Consider the following 16,794-nt stretch of genomic DNA (forward strand, 5'->3'; position numbering starts at 1 on the left):
AAAAAAAATCAATCCTCTTAACAAAGGGATTCTGTTTGCTCTTCGCGGTGATCCTGCCTCTTGTCTTAAGCGTAAAAGAGACTGTAACGATATTTGCTATGTCAAGGGCAACAGCGCTTTTATCTTGGGGAACAGGCAACTCTTTGAGATGTAAACATATTCAAGATGAAGATAACTAGACTATTACTCCTGTTTTAGAGTCTCTACTTCACAGACATAAAAACAGAGGCACAGAGGGGTTAAACAAGTTTATCACAACTCTGAATACCCTGGGAGTGAGTCAATAGCCCTCAAATTCCTCCTTGGTTGAGATTTTGAGATTTATTTTGGGCCTTTAAATGGATATGGAGGCCACTGGCTTATAAAACATCTTTTTTTAAAGGCATAACTGTTACAAGAAGGAATTTGATTTTAACTCAGACTACAATATCTTAACAACAAAACAACAAAGTAGGATCACGAAGAAAGTTCCCGTTACCTGTGTGTGGAGCAATGGTCCTCAAACTCTGTAGCCCGTCTTCAAATCGCCTCAAGGGCTTGTGAGAACACACACTGCCGAGTCCCAGCCTCTGAATTTCTGAGTCTGGAAGTCTCAGGTGGGGACCTGGAGTTTGCAGTTCTAACGTGCTCCCAGGTCATGTAGCGGCTGCTGGTCCGAGGGCCACACTGGGGGAACCACTACAGGAAAAGCTACTGCATCGGCCAGCCTCTCCTTCAGGACTGAAGGATTTATCCTCTCTCCGGGAATTGCCCTCAGCTGTAGAGAGCCATCTTGCCCAAGGTCACAACCCCACGCCTGTGGCTCACCTGTATCTAATGATTGGTTGATGCTGGGCTAAGGCGATGGGTCTGATGATTGACGGCCCATTGTTGCAGCTTCACAGCTTTCCCTAAGGTTGTATCCCAGCTCAGCTTCTCCCTCTGCCGGGTCCTGTCTCCTTCCCTTTGCTCATTGCTGTTGATTCCAGACCACTTCCCAATACACTTCCTGTGCGAGAATCCCTAACTCTGCTTCCCAGGGGATGCAACACTCGGAGCGGAGTCCCTTAAAGTCACCTCCTTGGCAAGACCACCCCTGACCATCCCCCTCTTCCTTACTGATTGGTTGTCTCTTCGTAGAATTCAATACTCTGACACTCTACGTTACAGATTTACCTAATGCGATCGTTTGACCGTCTTTGCCACTAGACTCTAAGCTCTTTGAGGGCAGGGACCCGTCTCTTTTGTTCACTGTAACACCTGCAGGGCCTCAGGCAGGGCCTGGCTTACGATAGGCACTTGGTAATTCTCCTACGGGGTCCAGTTTATTGGAGAGGATTTCACATTCAACACCTTCTACTGGAGCTGGTCTAAAGCCCTAGCTCAGAGCTTTCAGGGGACGGCAATTCTTAGATGGGAGGAGAGACTGGGGTTCCCATTCCAAAGAGAGAGAACTCAGCCATGCCTAACACACGTGCTTTGAGGAGAGGATGTCTATTGTCTACTGATGCTTTCAGAAGAGCGTCTCAGTCTTCCTAGAATACAACTGCTTTTTTCTTTCTTGGGGAGTTATTTTAAGATGGCAGACGCTGGTGACTCTCTCTGCCCCCCTCCCCTGCCCTGCACCCTAGCGTCCCTCCGGCAGGCCTGCCCCTCAGCTTTGAGGCTGGCTCCCCTTGATGACCCATGGCCAGGGCCTGTCACCCACAGGCATGGAACCCTTCCTGGTCCGCTCAGCGCTGAGTGAGGTCTGAAGGAGGCAACAGAGAAGCCCTTCGTTCGATCTGACGATGAAAAAGCAAAGGCTGCAAAATGCTAGGAATGCTAAAAGTAGTCCGTGGAGCTCTTCCTCCTCAGAGAGCCTAGGGTGCGGTTTCCCAGGGGAATACAGATAACGGAATGAGGAAGGCACCCGCCCAGGGCCTGCTGAGGCAGAGGGCCCGGCAGCCCAACGATGAGTCAAGTGCATCCAAACAGAAGCTGAAAAATAAGTTGGCAAAGCACTTAATGGCGTGCTTATCACGCTGAATAATTCAGCAGGCTGACTGCGCTGGGAGTCGGTTCACAGTTAATGGAGTATTTCCTGTAAATATTATTTTCTCTTCCTGTTTCATCATCTCATCCAGTTCAAAAATCTTTACTAATCTGGGGAAGCGACACCAATGCATCAATTCTCTGAGCTAATGCCCCCAATTCTGAAATACTCTTAGGAAGCATAGGAAGCTACATTGGCTGCTCTGGGGAAAGGGGCGACCATTTACTCTGGTTCCTTCTCCTAATGTCTCAGAGGGGAGCCCTCTGTGCACCTAATTGTGCACCTAAGTGAACATAAAAGCGCTCCTAATTGCACATCAAATAAATAAGTAAATGCTGTCTGCTGAATACGTAACAAGGACCAGCACTACCACCCTTCCCCCCATGGAGAGATTTCATTAAATATAGGCTGGCGAATGGGCTGCAGCTGTAGATGATCATTTACAGATATTGAATACGCCTTCTAGGGAGGTTTTTTTGGAGTTACGTGTTTCACACTGTTCGTTCTTTAATGCGTATATTCTCTGACACAGCCTGCAGGACAGATCTTCATCCTAACTCTTCCTGGCACCCCATTCGGAAAGCATTTTCTGTTGTAAATGATAACGTTTTCTCATGATTCGATGGCTGGTCTGGCCACAGGTTTGGAAAGTGCAAATTCCAGCGGGCGGACAGAGAAGGCAGCTCAGCTTGGCCCTGCTGGGGGTTGAGTCTTGAGTGTGGGAGAGGCTAATCGCCCAAAGCCTTTGGTCCTGGTGCTACAAAGAAGAGGCAGATTGTCCCAGAGATCAGAGCTTTCGGACTTTTCCAGGCTCTGATCTAAGGAATGCAAGGTCCTCCTCTAAAAGAGGGAGCCCTTTGTGATCGATTACGTCCAGCTTTATTTATCTCTGCCCCAGCTGATCCCGGTTCTGCAGGAGTTAATAAGCAATGCCTTTTCAGTACATATCATTTGATTTTCACTCAAATGTTCTCAGGGAAGAAGAAACACTCTTGCTTGTACTAACACAACTATCTGAGACTGACGAGCCAGTGGCTCTGCGGCATGTCCCCACTGATGGTCACTTTACGTAGCTGGCATTTGCTCTTTTTTGATGCTTGGGTGTCTTTCCTTGGCCATAAGTGCAACCTAAGACGAAGCTTGGGATTTACTTCAAGTTCCCAAATGCTGGTCTGACAATGTTTCATGATTCCCTGAAGCCAACAGAACAGTACCTGGTGGAATAAAGGACCTCTCACCTGCGAAGAGCTCCGTTCCTACACACGCAAACACACGCTAAAAGGGAATGTGGTACATAGGAGAAAACAGGGTAAGATCATCTATGTAGCTGCAAGGTTTTTCTTTCTTTTTTTCACCACTGTGACCCTCTTTGCACATTTCTCACCATTGCTAAACCCAGACAGTTAAACATGTAAATACTGCCATTCCTGTACTCTTGATACCTCACTCACAAACGGTGCCTAAAATTATCACCCCAGAATCATGGGGAAGAAGAGAGGCATGTTTTGCAGTGTGATCAGTATTTTAGTAGGAACAAGAGTGCAGAAATGGGGAGGCAGGCAGAGTGAGAGGGAAAACATCACTGGGTGAAGGAGGGAAATAGGATTTAGTGAGAGTTGATAGGGGGATAGTTAATAACATAAAAATTCTGCAATCTGTCCTTGGATACGGTTTGGGATTCTGTCTGATCTTTTAAAAGAGCTCATCTACACAAGCAAGGGCCACTATCCTGGTGTATGTGGATGTACTGTATATTTTAACTGTTTTTAGTCCTATGTGTGGGTTTTTTAGGGATTTGGGGGGCTTTTCTTGCACACATCATTCCGAAATACTTCTGAAATTGGCCTTGAGCTTCTGAACATACACAAAAGCCAAAACGCCCTCTTTGGGTGTCCACACGTGTCTCGCTGTTCCTGACACATGTGCCCTGAGGGCAAAGAAGCTGTCTTTTTTTTTTTTCCTCTAACATCAGCAGCTTGCATTTTCGGCTGTGCTTCTGCAAGGCCAGGCGTCTGTTTAGAAGATCCAGGTAGCAGATAGGGGCGCGTGATTGGGAGGGGCCTAGAATGTTCTCCCTACTCCGTGGGTGAGGGACCCTGTGCTTTACTCCATCCCCCCCAAAGCCCCCAGGGCTTCAGAGTGAGGATTAAGCAGTTTAGGGTAGACTCTGCCACCAGAGTGGCAAACTGCACGCCACCCGGGGAACTTGGAACAGCTACGGTGCCGCCCGTTTCTGGGCAGTCATCAGCTACCCACCCCTCCTTTCTTGGTGGCCCATGTGGAAGCACTTGAGCGCAGTCTCGTAGGAGGCTGAGCGCCGCTTGCTGTGTGCATTATCTGCTGAAGCTCTGCAGCTGTGGATGCCAGACAAGGCCTCCAGGCCCTCCGAAGGCGAGGGAGTCGCTCGCCCTGCCCCTGCCTCTACTTGAATGTTGGCTCTTAGCATGGTGGTACCATGTGACACAGCTGCCGTAACTGGGTCAGAGTGTCAGGGAGGCCTGGGCCTGGGCCGGAGGTGCAGCTGTTGCTACAAAAGGGCCTTCAGGTGCCCAGAACTGGGCATCACTCCCAGTTTCCCAAGCACTGCCGGGGTCCCGGGTGCCAAGCTCTGCCTGGCCCCTTTTGCGAGGGTGTGGTGCCGCCTGGAGGGTCACCCATCACTCGGGGCCGGCCCGGACTTGAGCCCTGTCCCCAGCTCCTCGAGTGCAGAGGCCCTGCCGGACACACCTGCTGCGCCTGGCTGACCCTCCCCGAGTCTGAGTTCGGAAAGGAGGCCCGCGGCGGCGGTTCTCAACTCTGGCCGCACGTCGGAATCAGCTGGGAGGCTTTCTAAACGGTCAGCGGCCGGGTCAGAGATGGCAGAGGGTGGGGCCAGGGGAGACTGGGGCATCTCTTCATCCTGACAGTTTCACGTGAGTTTCTGATTTTTAGCTGAAGACAGACTGGGGCACTCGTATGTGATGTGCACCAGTGGTCACTACCACGTGCCCGCGTCTCTTTAGGTTCACAGGTCCGGAGCCAGGGAGTGTGCCCTGTGCATTCAGGGACTCACAGGTGCCTTCCACGAAACAGAGATGGCCTTTTTATGAAGGTGATGACACTGGCTGTGAGCGGAAGGAAGAGACGCCCTGCATCCTTCCCCCTGCAGCTGGGACCTCTCATCTACGGCTCAGGCTAAGTCTTTAGGGCCCATGGCAGGTCTCAGCAGAGGCGGATACCCCTCGGGCTAATGAAACTTTGGGTCTCTTCCCCTCGTGGGCCCCTCCCCTCCCCTCCCCCCGTCCTTCCTTCCTTCCTTTCTTCTGCGCTAGGCGGCTTGTGGGATCTTAGTACCCCGACCAGGGATCGAACCCTGGCCCTGGGCAGTGAAAGCTCTATGTCCTAACCACTGGACCACCAGGGAATTCCCGTCATAGGCTTTTCAAAGGCCTGTTCTTAATTTTATACGTAGATTGCACATTCATTTCCTAAAGACGGCTCCCCAGGTTACAGAAGGGCCAGGGTGTCCTGGTCCCCGCCCTGCCCTTCTGCCTCGCAGGGGATGTCACGATGGGGAGCTGAAAGCCACTCACAGCTACTGTCATTTTTCCAGCGTGCCGAGTGCCTCTCCCGTTCCTCTCTCTGTTCAGTCTCTGGTTCGAAATTCTTGATACTGTCGAGCTCCAACTGAATACCCGCTGCCTATCTGCCACCACTACCTGGATGTCCCATCGGCCCAAAACTCGGCATGTCCTAAACTGAACTTCCCTCCCCTTCTCTTATATCCCAGGCTTTGGTCAATCGAGAAGTTGTTCTAGATTCTCCTCCTGCTCCAACCCTGTCGCCTCCCGCCATTGATCAGTCACATCACCTTCTAAACATCTCACTTCCAATTCCCCTTCTCTATCCCGGGCACGGAGAGCCACCCCCAAAGCCACGCCACCAGCTCTGGCCTACACTAATGTCACGATGTCCCGGTTGGCAAGTCTTGCCCTGTATCACTCCACTCAACCTCCACCAGGTGCCAGGACGATGTTTCTCTGACTACGAAGGTCTGATGTGGTCACTCCTCTGTCTCAAAGATGAAACCCTCTTAGCAAACCCTCAGGATTCTGTTTGCTGGGGCCCCATCAGCCTCCCCTCTGGCTCCTCTCCCACTGCGTTCCGGCCCAAGCAGTGCTGTGTGCTTCTCCATCACGCCACGCTGCTCTCCTTCACGGCGCTTTCATGCACACCTGTGTGCCTCCTCACCCCATTCGTCCATCTGCAAAACCTCTGTCCGCCCTTTAAGACTCAGCTCCTACTTTGCTGCCTGTGAAGACGTTTCTCCTTAAGCCCAGCTGATGACTCTCTCCTTTAATTCACCACCAACCCTCACACAGACCTCTCTTATCTGTAAGATGCAATTATCACACCCCTCTCCCTGATGTCCTGCGCAGGTCCTGAAGACCTGATGTGTGTCTTAATTATCTCAGCACCTGGTGGTCTGCCTTGCATATAACAGGTACGCAATAAACATTTCTGAATGAATGACTAATGACTCTGATGGCTTGGTTGTCCCTCAATTAGCAATAGACTTGAGAATCCCAACTACTTCCTTAGAGGCCACAGAAGCGTGCGTTATTTTAAATAACAACTCAGTTTGAATACAGGCAATATCCGGAATAAACGTGTTGACCTTTTAACATTTTTAATCCACTGACCTGCATAAATTCAACCAATGAGAGTAAATTCTCTTATTCAAAGGCTGATTATTCACATGTTGCTCTTCCTACTTTTCCATATTTTGAAGTCCGTTTTGGAGTCTGACAAGAATAGTTACAATTTATTGAGCCCTTGCGCTGTGTCACACCCTGCGTTTTACATATATCACATACATCAAGCGCTACCTCATTATCTCTAAAATCTTCATTAGCACCTCAACTAGAGAAACAAAGCGAGCTTAAACATATTAATAAATTAAACTGAACACATACCGATATTTGTAAGCACGTTTTTCAAAAACACTCAGAGGGAGAGAAGAATTCAACTGTGGGATTTTAATGAACTCCACTGTAGACCCCAATCGTCCAAGCTGGCCTTGGTCTCCACCAGTGTGGGCCATCAAGAGCTGGATACATTGTAACCAGGACTGGGTTAAAAGATCTAGGAGTATCCGTGGCTCTTGCGAGCAGAAAAAAATGGCCAAGCAAGTTGGAGAGAGGGGACAGTGGATGGAAGAAGAAGGAAGGAGTAAAGAGAGAAGAAAAAGCACAGAAACTTACAAAGGTCATAAGGGAAAGAGGCAGAGAGGAAACAGAAAGAGTGTGGAAGAAGTACAGACCCAGTGACTGAGAAAAACAAAGACGGAAAAAATAAGAACGCAGAGTCCAAATCACGTCCTACAGCAGGGAACTGGAGGGGTTTTGGAAACAGTCACGAAACGATGGTCCCCGAAACGGCCAGGTTCCTACGGAACTGTCCCCAAGGAAGCATCCCTCCATCATATGCTCCAGATCTTTTCATAGAACTTAACTGACTGACTGATCAATTGAGTGAAAATCCTCCTCAACACAGGGCCATTTTTTTTTTCTGTCAATTTAATAAAGAAACTGGTTAAAGGCAGATGTTAACTGGATAGACTACAATAAGCTCGGATGTGTAGTGTGGATTTCCATCCTGTTCGTGGATAAAGAGGCTTGGAAAGCATTACGCAATAACATAATGAACCTATATTGCTTTCTCCCTCCGAAAGCAAGTGTGGTTTTGATAAACTTTTAATATGTATTTCAGGGTCTGAACCGCATACCGTCTCCCCATTTTTCTCTGCCGGAGGAGTTGAATGACAGCTCTCACCTCAGAGATATTTTTCCATTATAATTTTTCAATTTGTTCTGGTCTAAAAAATGTGTGGAAACAAAAACAGAGAAAATTCAAGCCCTGTGTCCTCTTCAAACATTCTGTTTTGGCTTCACTGTGAGTTTGCAGACTCCTTTCTGCTTCCCTCTCTTTTTTGGCAAATGACCTTATTTCTTCCAGATTTCTGATCACTTCTAATATGCCAGAAAATATTTACTGGATTTGCAGGAAAGCCTCTCATGCTTCTTTAGTTTTCACCTCTTTTGGGTCTACAATCTCTTCTTTTAGTTCCCCTCCTCCAAAAAACAAAAAAACAAAAACAAACCTTTGGGAAAACTCAGATTAGCCTCGGGATTCAAGAGAGATGTTCTCAAGCACACAGCACCCCAGGAAACGAAGGAACAGGACAGTCTCTCAAAGTCCTCTGGTCCATCTGCCCTGGGTGGGCTGATCTAGTCTGCTTACCTTAAATAATTTTAACAGCTTCCGTTTCCTTAGTGATGGAGAGGAAAAATATTTCCCCAGGGAACGCAGGCTGGATGACTGCGGAAGAGTTTGCATACCCCCAAAATTAGCAGGAGACCGGGGGGGGGGTGCCCAGAGGCCCTGAGGCTGCACGGGGTAACATTTGTAGTCACTTCTCTGCCTGTTTCTCCCTCCACCTGAGTGCCATCCTCCCACAAAGGAGAGCACGCTTACCTTCCTGGGCTTGACTTTATCGTGGTAGTCATACTGGAAGATGCCTTTGTAGCTCAGTCCCAGCCACCACGGTATCCCCTGCTTGTCCTAGGACATCAAAAGGAGTACGGGTAAGCATGGGACCAGACAAGAAGACAAGAACCAAGAGATCTCCTGGTTCACCTGAAGACAAAGGGAAATGCAAATTCCTTGAAGTGGACGGAGCCCACCTCTCTGTGCCTTACCTTAACGGGTGTGCCCTGTCATCAAAGGATGCTCAGTAAAGTGACTTAGACAGTGCCCTGGGTTGGGGACCCAGCTCTGCTCCTAACCAGCTGGGGTCCTTTCTCCCTTTCTGAGTAAGAAGTGGACGCCTTGTTCTTTGTTCTCCTTCTAAGACTTTAGGTTTTCCGAGCTGGGCCCCTCACCTACTAACAGGGAAAATCTGAGCGATGCTGAACATTCTAACAGAATGACCTTCTGAGCCGAGAAACTGTCATTGACTGTCAGAGCTGGAAGGAACCATAGAGACTACGGAAGCTGACTCCTCTAAAAATTTTGTCTTAAAACATTTTATTTTTTTAGAGCCGTTTTAGGTTCACAGCAAAATTGAGAGGAAGGTACAGGAGTTTGCCATGTACTCCCATCCCTACACATGTGTAGCCCCCCCGTGAAGAACATCCTGCACCAGAGTGGTACCTTTGTTGCAAATGAGGAACCTACACTCACCCGTCTTAATCACCCGAAGTCCATAGTTTACCTTAGGGTCCACTCTTGGTGTTGTACATTCTACGCATTTGGACAAATGTATAAGGGCATGTATCCATCATATACGTAGTGTTACACAGAGTATTTTCATGGCTCTAAAAATCCTCTGTGCTCTGCCTATTCATCCCAGCTTCTGGCAACCAGTTTTGCCTTTTCCAGGATGTCATAGAGTTGGAATCATACAATGTGCAGCCTTTCCAGATTGGCTTCTTTCACTTAGTAATATGCGTTTAAGACTCCTCTAATTTTATTTTTTTAATTTTGTAGCTCATACATGCATATTTATTTTATTCCTACCAGAACAGTGGAAATGCTCTCAAAACTAGCTCAAGTTTTCTATATCACTTTTTCCCCCTATTTGAATAAATTTATTTATTTTAAAAGTTTTATTGCAGTAGAGTTGATTTACAATGTTGTGTTAGTTTTCGGGGTACAGCAAAGTGAATCAGTTATACATATACATATATCCACTTTTTTTTTTTTTTTTGTAGCTTCTTTTCCCATATAGGCCATTACAGAGGATTGAGCCGAGTTCCCTGTGCTATACAGTAGGTTCTTATTAGGGACTCCTCTAATTTTATAGACAAAGAAATCATGCAAAGGTTGCGTCCTACTCTACTCAAGACCCTCCCCTTCCCCCCAGCAGGCCAATGGCAGTGCAGGGTAGGCAGGTGCTCATAAGGTGTGTATCCTGTTCACCTCATGAAGACAGTGGCTACCTGGCAGGACTGCGGAAGCAAAATCGAAGCTTAGACACTCTGGGAACTGAATTAAAAACACCAATACCATCTTTATTCCTCTAACAGAGACCTCTGGCTCCCCAGATTGTAAGTTGTAAATCTACATTCAAGACTGTTAATTAGAAGCTCCCAAATGCTAGGAGTTGACAGTGGGCATATCAAACAGCCTTTCCCTGGATTTGTCCTAATTGCCACATGCGTGAATGATCTAACATACCCCATCGTGGATGTCTTGAAAACTCACAATTGGCTTCAGCATTTTCAAATATATGTGGGGCAAGAGTTCGTTCAAGGTAAGCACAAAGGTAAAGGGAAAAAGAAATACATTTTGAATTTTTACAAAAGTTTCTGAATTTCTTTAAAGGTATAAAACCCCTGTCTCTGGAAAGGGCCCGGGTGACTGCAATGGTTTCAGAGAACAGAACAAGAGGAGAGATGAAGGCGACTGCAATTTCAGTTTGTCGAGGTAAGAGCTCTCATCACACCGTGAAATGTGGCATTGTGAAATTTATAAGGCCACCAAACAGTGAGTCTCGATATAGTTAATTAGGCTCTTTCTCCAAATAGATAGGAGGGCAATCACTCACGTCTGGAGATTCCAAGAGCCAAACACACAGGCACACTTGGCACTTGGAAAATCGCAAGGTCTGCTTCTGGCCTCTAACAAGCTGCAAAGGAGCATATTTCTAAAGTTTGATTGGAAGGCAGAAAGCATGCATTATCAGAGGTTGCCTTTCTGTCAAGTTCTAGGGCTGAGGAGGAAATGGAACACAGGTTTAAGCAAGTAAAAGACCAGATGAGGTTTTATCTCAAAGCCTTCCCATCTAGCTGTCTCAAGCCATCTCAACAGTCTTCCAGCATCTAAAAAACTTCTGCGGGCTAGCTGAAGAAGCAAATTTCATAATCTCTATTTTAATTACGAGCGACGGAGGTGAGGTCAAGCTAAGAACAAACAGCAAATCAGAGAATGGAATGGAGTCGGGGATTCTCGAGTTCCTGGCTCCCATTCCTGAATGCAGACCCCTTTGCTAAACATCACCGTAGAATATCTCCACAACTGAGGGAGAGACTCACAGTTTGATTTCTGTGACATGCCTCTTGTAATAACGTCAGGACTACTGCTGGACCCTTCTGTTTCCTTTTTGGTAGCAAGATGGCAAGATGGACATGGGCTCCAAACTCTCATTAGCAGTGTAAGAGTTGAACCCTGGCAGCCAGAAAGGGGGATTTTGAGCCTCTTTTCATGATCAATTCCATTTCCTTTTGGGGAGCTGACTGCCCACTGGCTCCAGTGGCCGCATCCCAGGGCACAGCCAGCTGTACAGGGGGTAAGTCTCCTTAGAGGATCCATCCTTCTCATGTGGGACAGAAGATAGCCCAGGAGGCCAGGTCACACTTCTCATGACAGACCATAGCTTAGGCTTAAGCAGGGCAGGGATGGCTGTGATGGTCCTATGAGGTCTGTGCATCATGGTGAAGAGGGATGAAGAGCTTCCATTGGTGGGAAGGGTGTTGGAAGGACATCAGGAAGAACTGAACCACTGCAGGCTCTGACAGATCCTGGGCTGAGCTGCTGGGTGGGACTGCAGTCCCCATACATGCCTCATAACTGAGCTCCACAAATATCATTCTGACATTTGTTCCCACCACGGAAATGTGTACATCCAACTACTCAATTCAATTCTCAATAATGGTACTTGGTAAATATTTACTGGGTATCTACTAAGTGCCAGGCACTACACTGGGTTCTGGGAAAATATAACAGAATGCAACAGTCTTTGCCATCAAAAGGCTGCAGTTTAGAGGAAGATACAGGCCATTACGTTAAAATGCATACCAAGGACGTGCAAAGTGCCGTGCAAACTGCCGTGGGCGACACAACAATGAATGAAACACGGTGTATGTTTTGGTCTAAAGGAATTAAAAATATAGTCGGGGGCTTCCCTGGTGGCACAGTGGTTAAGAATCTGTCTGCCAATGCGGGGGACACAGGTTTGAGCCCTGGTCCAGGAAGATCCCACATGCCGCAGAGCAACTAAACCCGTGCGCCACAACTACTGAGCCCGTGTGCCACAACTACTGAGCCCGCACGCCACAACTACTGAAGCCCGCACACCTAGAGCCCATGCTCTGCAACAAGAGAAGCCACCGCAATGAGAAGCCCGCACACCGCAACAAAGAGTAGCCCCTGCTCACCGCAACTAGAGAAAGCCCACGCGGCAACGAAGACCCAACGCAGCCAAAACTAAACAAATTTAAAAATAAATAAATAAATAAAACTTCACCTGAAAATATTTTTAAAATATATATAGTTGGGTGGAAACACAGGGAAGGAAACTGGTGGAAAAGCATGGAATCTCGGGTTGGTTGGTGGGACTGTCTTGAGTTCAAAGTGTTTTCTGCTCTTTTTGTCTGGACTTTGGGCAATGACTTTGATAAACTTCACATTGGGGTAAACGAAGGAAAGGAAGTTATCCTTTCTCAGGATAGAAAAGGGCATGTGAGGACATCATTACCTATTATTTCGAAGAGGAGATCCCAGCCTGGGACATTATGGATAAAACGCAAGAGAATTTAGAAGGGGGCCTGTGTTACACTGGACTTGCCATTGCCCATAGTCTTCTTTAAGAAGACAGAGCCTGTCATTTGTCAGCCCATACTCCCACTTCTCCTATTAAGTTGCCTATGTGGCATTTGACCACCAAGAAAAACACTGTTGATTCTGATTAAAGTTTTAGTTCTTTGCGCTTAGATGGAATTTTCCTACTGAGAGGCTCTGCAGTCCTGATCTCCAGGATTCTTCTGAGAATGAAGAAGTAGGTATTTACCACATCCACTTCACAAAAAGGCAAGTGAGTTTTGGAGAGAACCCGAATCAAGTCTCACTACACTAGGGGGGGACGTTCCATTGTCCCAACGCCCCCTAGCATGCGATCTTCCTGTCCAAGTCCTCCCCACTCCCCAAAAAATCTTCAGTAAGATTAAAAAGAAAAAAAAATGAGAACTTTTTTTTTTAAGGGCATGGTGGCAACTTTCACCAAAAGAGTTCACTTACCTTCACTGCGTAATAGTGAACCCCGTAGGTTGGGAGAGACTCCACGATGCTCATGTAGCTGGGAAGACAACACAACACACACACCTGGTTATTCGGCAGAACTGGTATCATATACGTATTGGGGTGTGTGTGCACGTGATAAAGTTCTCAGAGTAATCATTTCCGTGAAAAATACATGGAACCACCCGCCCCCGGAGCTACGTCTCTCCCAGCAGAACTGAACAACCCTGACATCCACTATGTGAACACACACACACACACACACGGCCTCAGCAGCACTGTGGGTTGGGGGGCGCTTACTTGACAATGGCTTGGCCTCTGGTCTGGCCGTTCAGTTTCTTGTAGTGCTCGATGACCCGGTCCTCGCTAGAACGAGAGGAAAGGAGCCTCTGTCTCAGTCCCCAGGGCGACGGCCCCGCTCCCCGCTCACGGAGAGATCTGTGAGCCCCAGCATCCTCATGAGAAGCTCCAAGGAGCCAAGAGCTCCTGGAAAAATGACTTGTCCTGAAAGTAGCATGTCCGAACGCAGCCCAAGTGAGATGCCTAGGGCGAAGGATGTGCCCAAACCTTCTGTTTTCCCCTCAGAGGACTCGCGTTCTCTTTGTCTTGGGCTTATCATCAGTAAAAGGAGAGCCGGGGTTTGCGGGTTGGCTCCTTGTAAGAAATGATACTGTGGGAGCAGAGAACGAAGTGGGGAGCGTGCGTGCGAGCGGTGGGGGGGGGGGAACACGGGACAGAAGACAGGGAGAGGGCTACTGGCCGGAGGTCCGCGTGGACGCCCTGGCCGACCTCCCTCGGGTCCTCCTCCCCCTCCTGAGCTCCCGGGGCCTCCGGGGTGGGGCAGGCAGGCGTGGACTCTTGACAGGACGCCCACGGCCTCCCCACCCCGAGTTAGCAGGCAGGGTTGAGGGCGTCCAAGGAGGATGGGAAAGTTCTGGAATCTGGGGCCGGTTAACACAGACCGTGAAGCAATAAAAGGCCCAGAGGAGCGCTGGTGAGATAAGAAGGAGGCAGAAATCAGAGGGGCACCCCGGAACCTTCTGAAACCTTAGTTCTAACACAGCAAGAGGCCAGCTCGCTCCTTGAGGGGCAATGCAGGCCACACCCTCCTGTGACGGGGCGGACGGCAGCAGGGGCCCCTCTGGGAAGTGACCCCGTGCCCGGCTGCCTTTGCAGGCTCAGGAGCAACCTTGGGAATCACAGGGGAAGCACATCCCACCTGCTGGGGGGTCAAGGCCAAAGGCCTGGCCTCTGGGACCGGGCCGCATGGCCTTCCTCCTCACGCCTCTGCCTCACGTTCCTCTCCGCTGGCCCGGGGACTCCGTGACAAGGAGGCGACCCCAGGGACGAACCCTCGAGACCTCCTTGGTTGACCTTTACGAGCTATTATTCATTTAGTATCCCGGAACTGATGGAAAGCCTTCTTTCACCCCCCTCTTTCTTTGCCAGCGAGGCCACTTCTGGGGGGGTCACACGTTCTACGTGTTCATCACCTAGTACTTGGGGCTCATTTAGTTATCTTCTCGTTACTCTCCCAATCTTCCATGAATCTCTCTTCACTGTAGTATTCTGAAATTTGACGCACGTAAGGCTGGCCCCTCACAGGAACGTGTCTTCTCTAATGTCCCGGATGGGGAATGGCTGCCTACGAGGGGCCTTGGTCTAGTTGAGGGTCGTGTCTATGGGGTCCGGGCACCTCTGTTCAGAAGGGGGCAGCTGCAGCCGTGTTTCTCCTCGGCTCCCACACACCACGGAAGTTCTACGCGGAGGGGGACAAAGCCCTCTCCTGACAGAGAATTCTCCAGAAGCGTCCTCTCTGGGGTCGACACCAGCCTCCCAGAGCATCAGAGTCGTGTCAGGACGTTCTGGGGTTACCCCTCCAGCTTCCTCCCCAGCCAGCCACTGAATCAACAGCCGGGTGGCCACACGACGTGGCATCTGGGGAGGTGGACTCCTAGGCCCGGGGTCCAGCCACGCAGCATAGCTACAGGCCTGCTTCCTTGGTACAGAGCTGCAGAGAGGGTCCCTGGCTCCCTGGGCTGAGGAGGGGAGACGGAACTTAACACAGTGCCGTGGCTGTGAACATGAGCATCGTGTCGGGAAAAACACCAGCGGTGTCAGCAATACCGGCAGGCAGCTGTTCAGCTGTTCACAAACTGACTGGTCCGAGCCTGGGGGGTCTCACCGTGCCTGACAGCTGTGCAGATCAGTCACCCTGCCTCGCCTGGTTCCTCCTGCTGTCTGAGACCCACTGCGAGGCCACAGTATCTTCCTTCTTCCTTGGCTTTTCCCACGTCTTCTGCCCCAGTGGAAACTCCACGGGCTGGCGTGTGACAAGAGCCGCCTGAGACCCACTCCGCCCCCGGCCCCGCTCCTGCCCCTCTCCAGGCTTTGACAGATGACTCACACGCACCAACTACCCCAGATGCTCGGCGCGGACTAAACGGGATTATCATCAGAGACCCGTGAGGCAGAGGAAACGGGATCCCAAAACACGTTTGGAGGACACGGTGTCACATGAAGGAAAAAGGCAAATGACCAAGGCTGACCATGCCCCAGGCATGGGATGGCTGGTCCATCTCTGCAGACAAGGAGCCCTGAAACAAGGCGATGGCCTCAGGGCTCCCTGCCTCGGAGGAGCCGTCGGCCTGTGACGGGAAGACGTCCCCTGACACCTGGAATGGGCGGTATGAGTGGTCCCGCATTTGCAGCAGAGGCGCTCCAGAGAATCCAGCTCGGGGCCCTGATGCTGCCTTGTTCTGTGGCCCTGGGCACTTTGTGCCCCGGCTGCCTCCCCGATAGAGAAATCACGTGGGGTGAGAAGTCCAAGCTTGTTGAACGCTTGGGGGAAACGAGCAGAAAGGATTATGACGTGATGACTCAGCATCACTATGCGCCGTTCCCCTACTTCCTGATGCCATTCTGTGCCTTTTTATCTCCTCTCTTAATTACAGCCTGAATTTGGTCGATAGGGTTAGTCCCATTTTAGAAATGGGAAATCGAGGCAGCAGAGAAGTCACACGAGCTTCCTGGACTATCATTACCCCACAGTTCAGAGGCTTGGCTGGGATTCTAAACCCCACTGCTTTTGCTCACTAGGCTGTAATGCCTTCCCTGACTAGTGGCGGATGGGCTCCCAGTGGCTTCTTTTGGCCTGAAGGTTGCCCACTGCATCTGTGAATGTGTGTGTGCGTGTGTATACTTTTTTTTTTAAGCAACGCATCATCAGAATGGTTCATGCTACTGGCTTGTTTGTGCATAAGCTGAGCTGTAGAGCAGCTGTGGGTACCTGCTTCAGAAACATCCCTCCCTCGGTCCTGCCATCCTCCCAGTGCATTTAGACAGTGACACGGGCACCTCTGGGTCCAAATGAGGCCCGGGGAAAGCGCTGGCCTGGTCACAGAGATAGAGGGCTGTTCTGGCAGGACAGCTACGGATGTAGATTTGGATGAAGCTCTTCATAACGACAAAAGAGAAAGCATAAGCGTGAAGGAAGGAGTCTCTGTATTGGTGATAATGTTTGCATACAGAGCAGACTGTGGAGGTAACAGAAGAAAATCCAGAGAGAGAAAGAGGAGAGGAAAGGAGGTGTTCATAGCTCTGAAATGAGCACAGGGTGTAAAAAACATTTGGAAACAAACACATGAGATAATTCAGGGAGGGATTAGGCTGAAAGCAACTCTGATTCCAGACAACCCAGCAACACTACAGCCCCCGGCTGG

The 16,794-nt window shown here is 49.5% G+C and overlaps 1 protein-coding gene across 12 annotated transcripts in view; it reads right to left on the reverse strand.

Moving 5' to 3' along the window:
• Window positions 1–16,794, reverse strand: part of FRMD4A (FERM domain containing 4A) — a 466,908-nt gene that overhangs the window by 76,904 nt on the left and 373,210 nt on the right. For 11 of the 12 annotated variants that reach the window (XR_014261317.1, XR_014261318.1, XM_082452755.1 and 8 more), the window contains 3 exons: window positions 13,373–13,438; window positions 13,073–13,130; window positions 8,531–8,617 (listed from right to left, as the gene is read on the reverse strand). Coding sequence is in view for 9 of the 12 variants with exons in the window: in XM_082452755.1 (XP_082308881.1) it covers window positions 8,531–8,617; window positions 13,073–13,130; window positions 13,373–13,438 (211 nt within the window). In the remaining 3 variants the exon portion in view is untranslated. Of the gene's footprint in view, window positions 1–478; window positions 611–8,530; window positions 8,618–13,072; window positions 13,131–13,372; window positions 13,439–16,794 lie in introns of those variants that run through there. The other variant, XM_082452750.1, reaches the window with a different exon arrangement.

The sequence above is a fragment of the Balaenoptera physalus genome (genome assembly GCF_965194825.1).
Source record: "Balaenoptera physalus genome assembly, chromosome: 2".
NCBI lineage: Eukaryota > Metazoa > Chordata > Mammalia > Artiodactyla > Balaenopteridae > Balaenoptera > Balaenoptera physalus.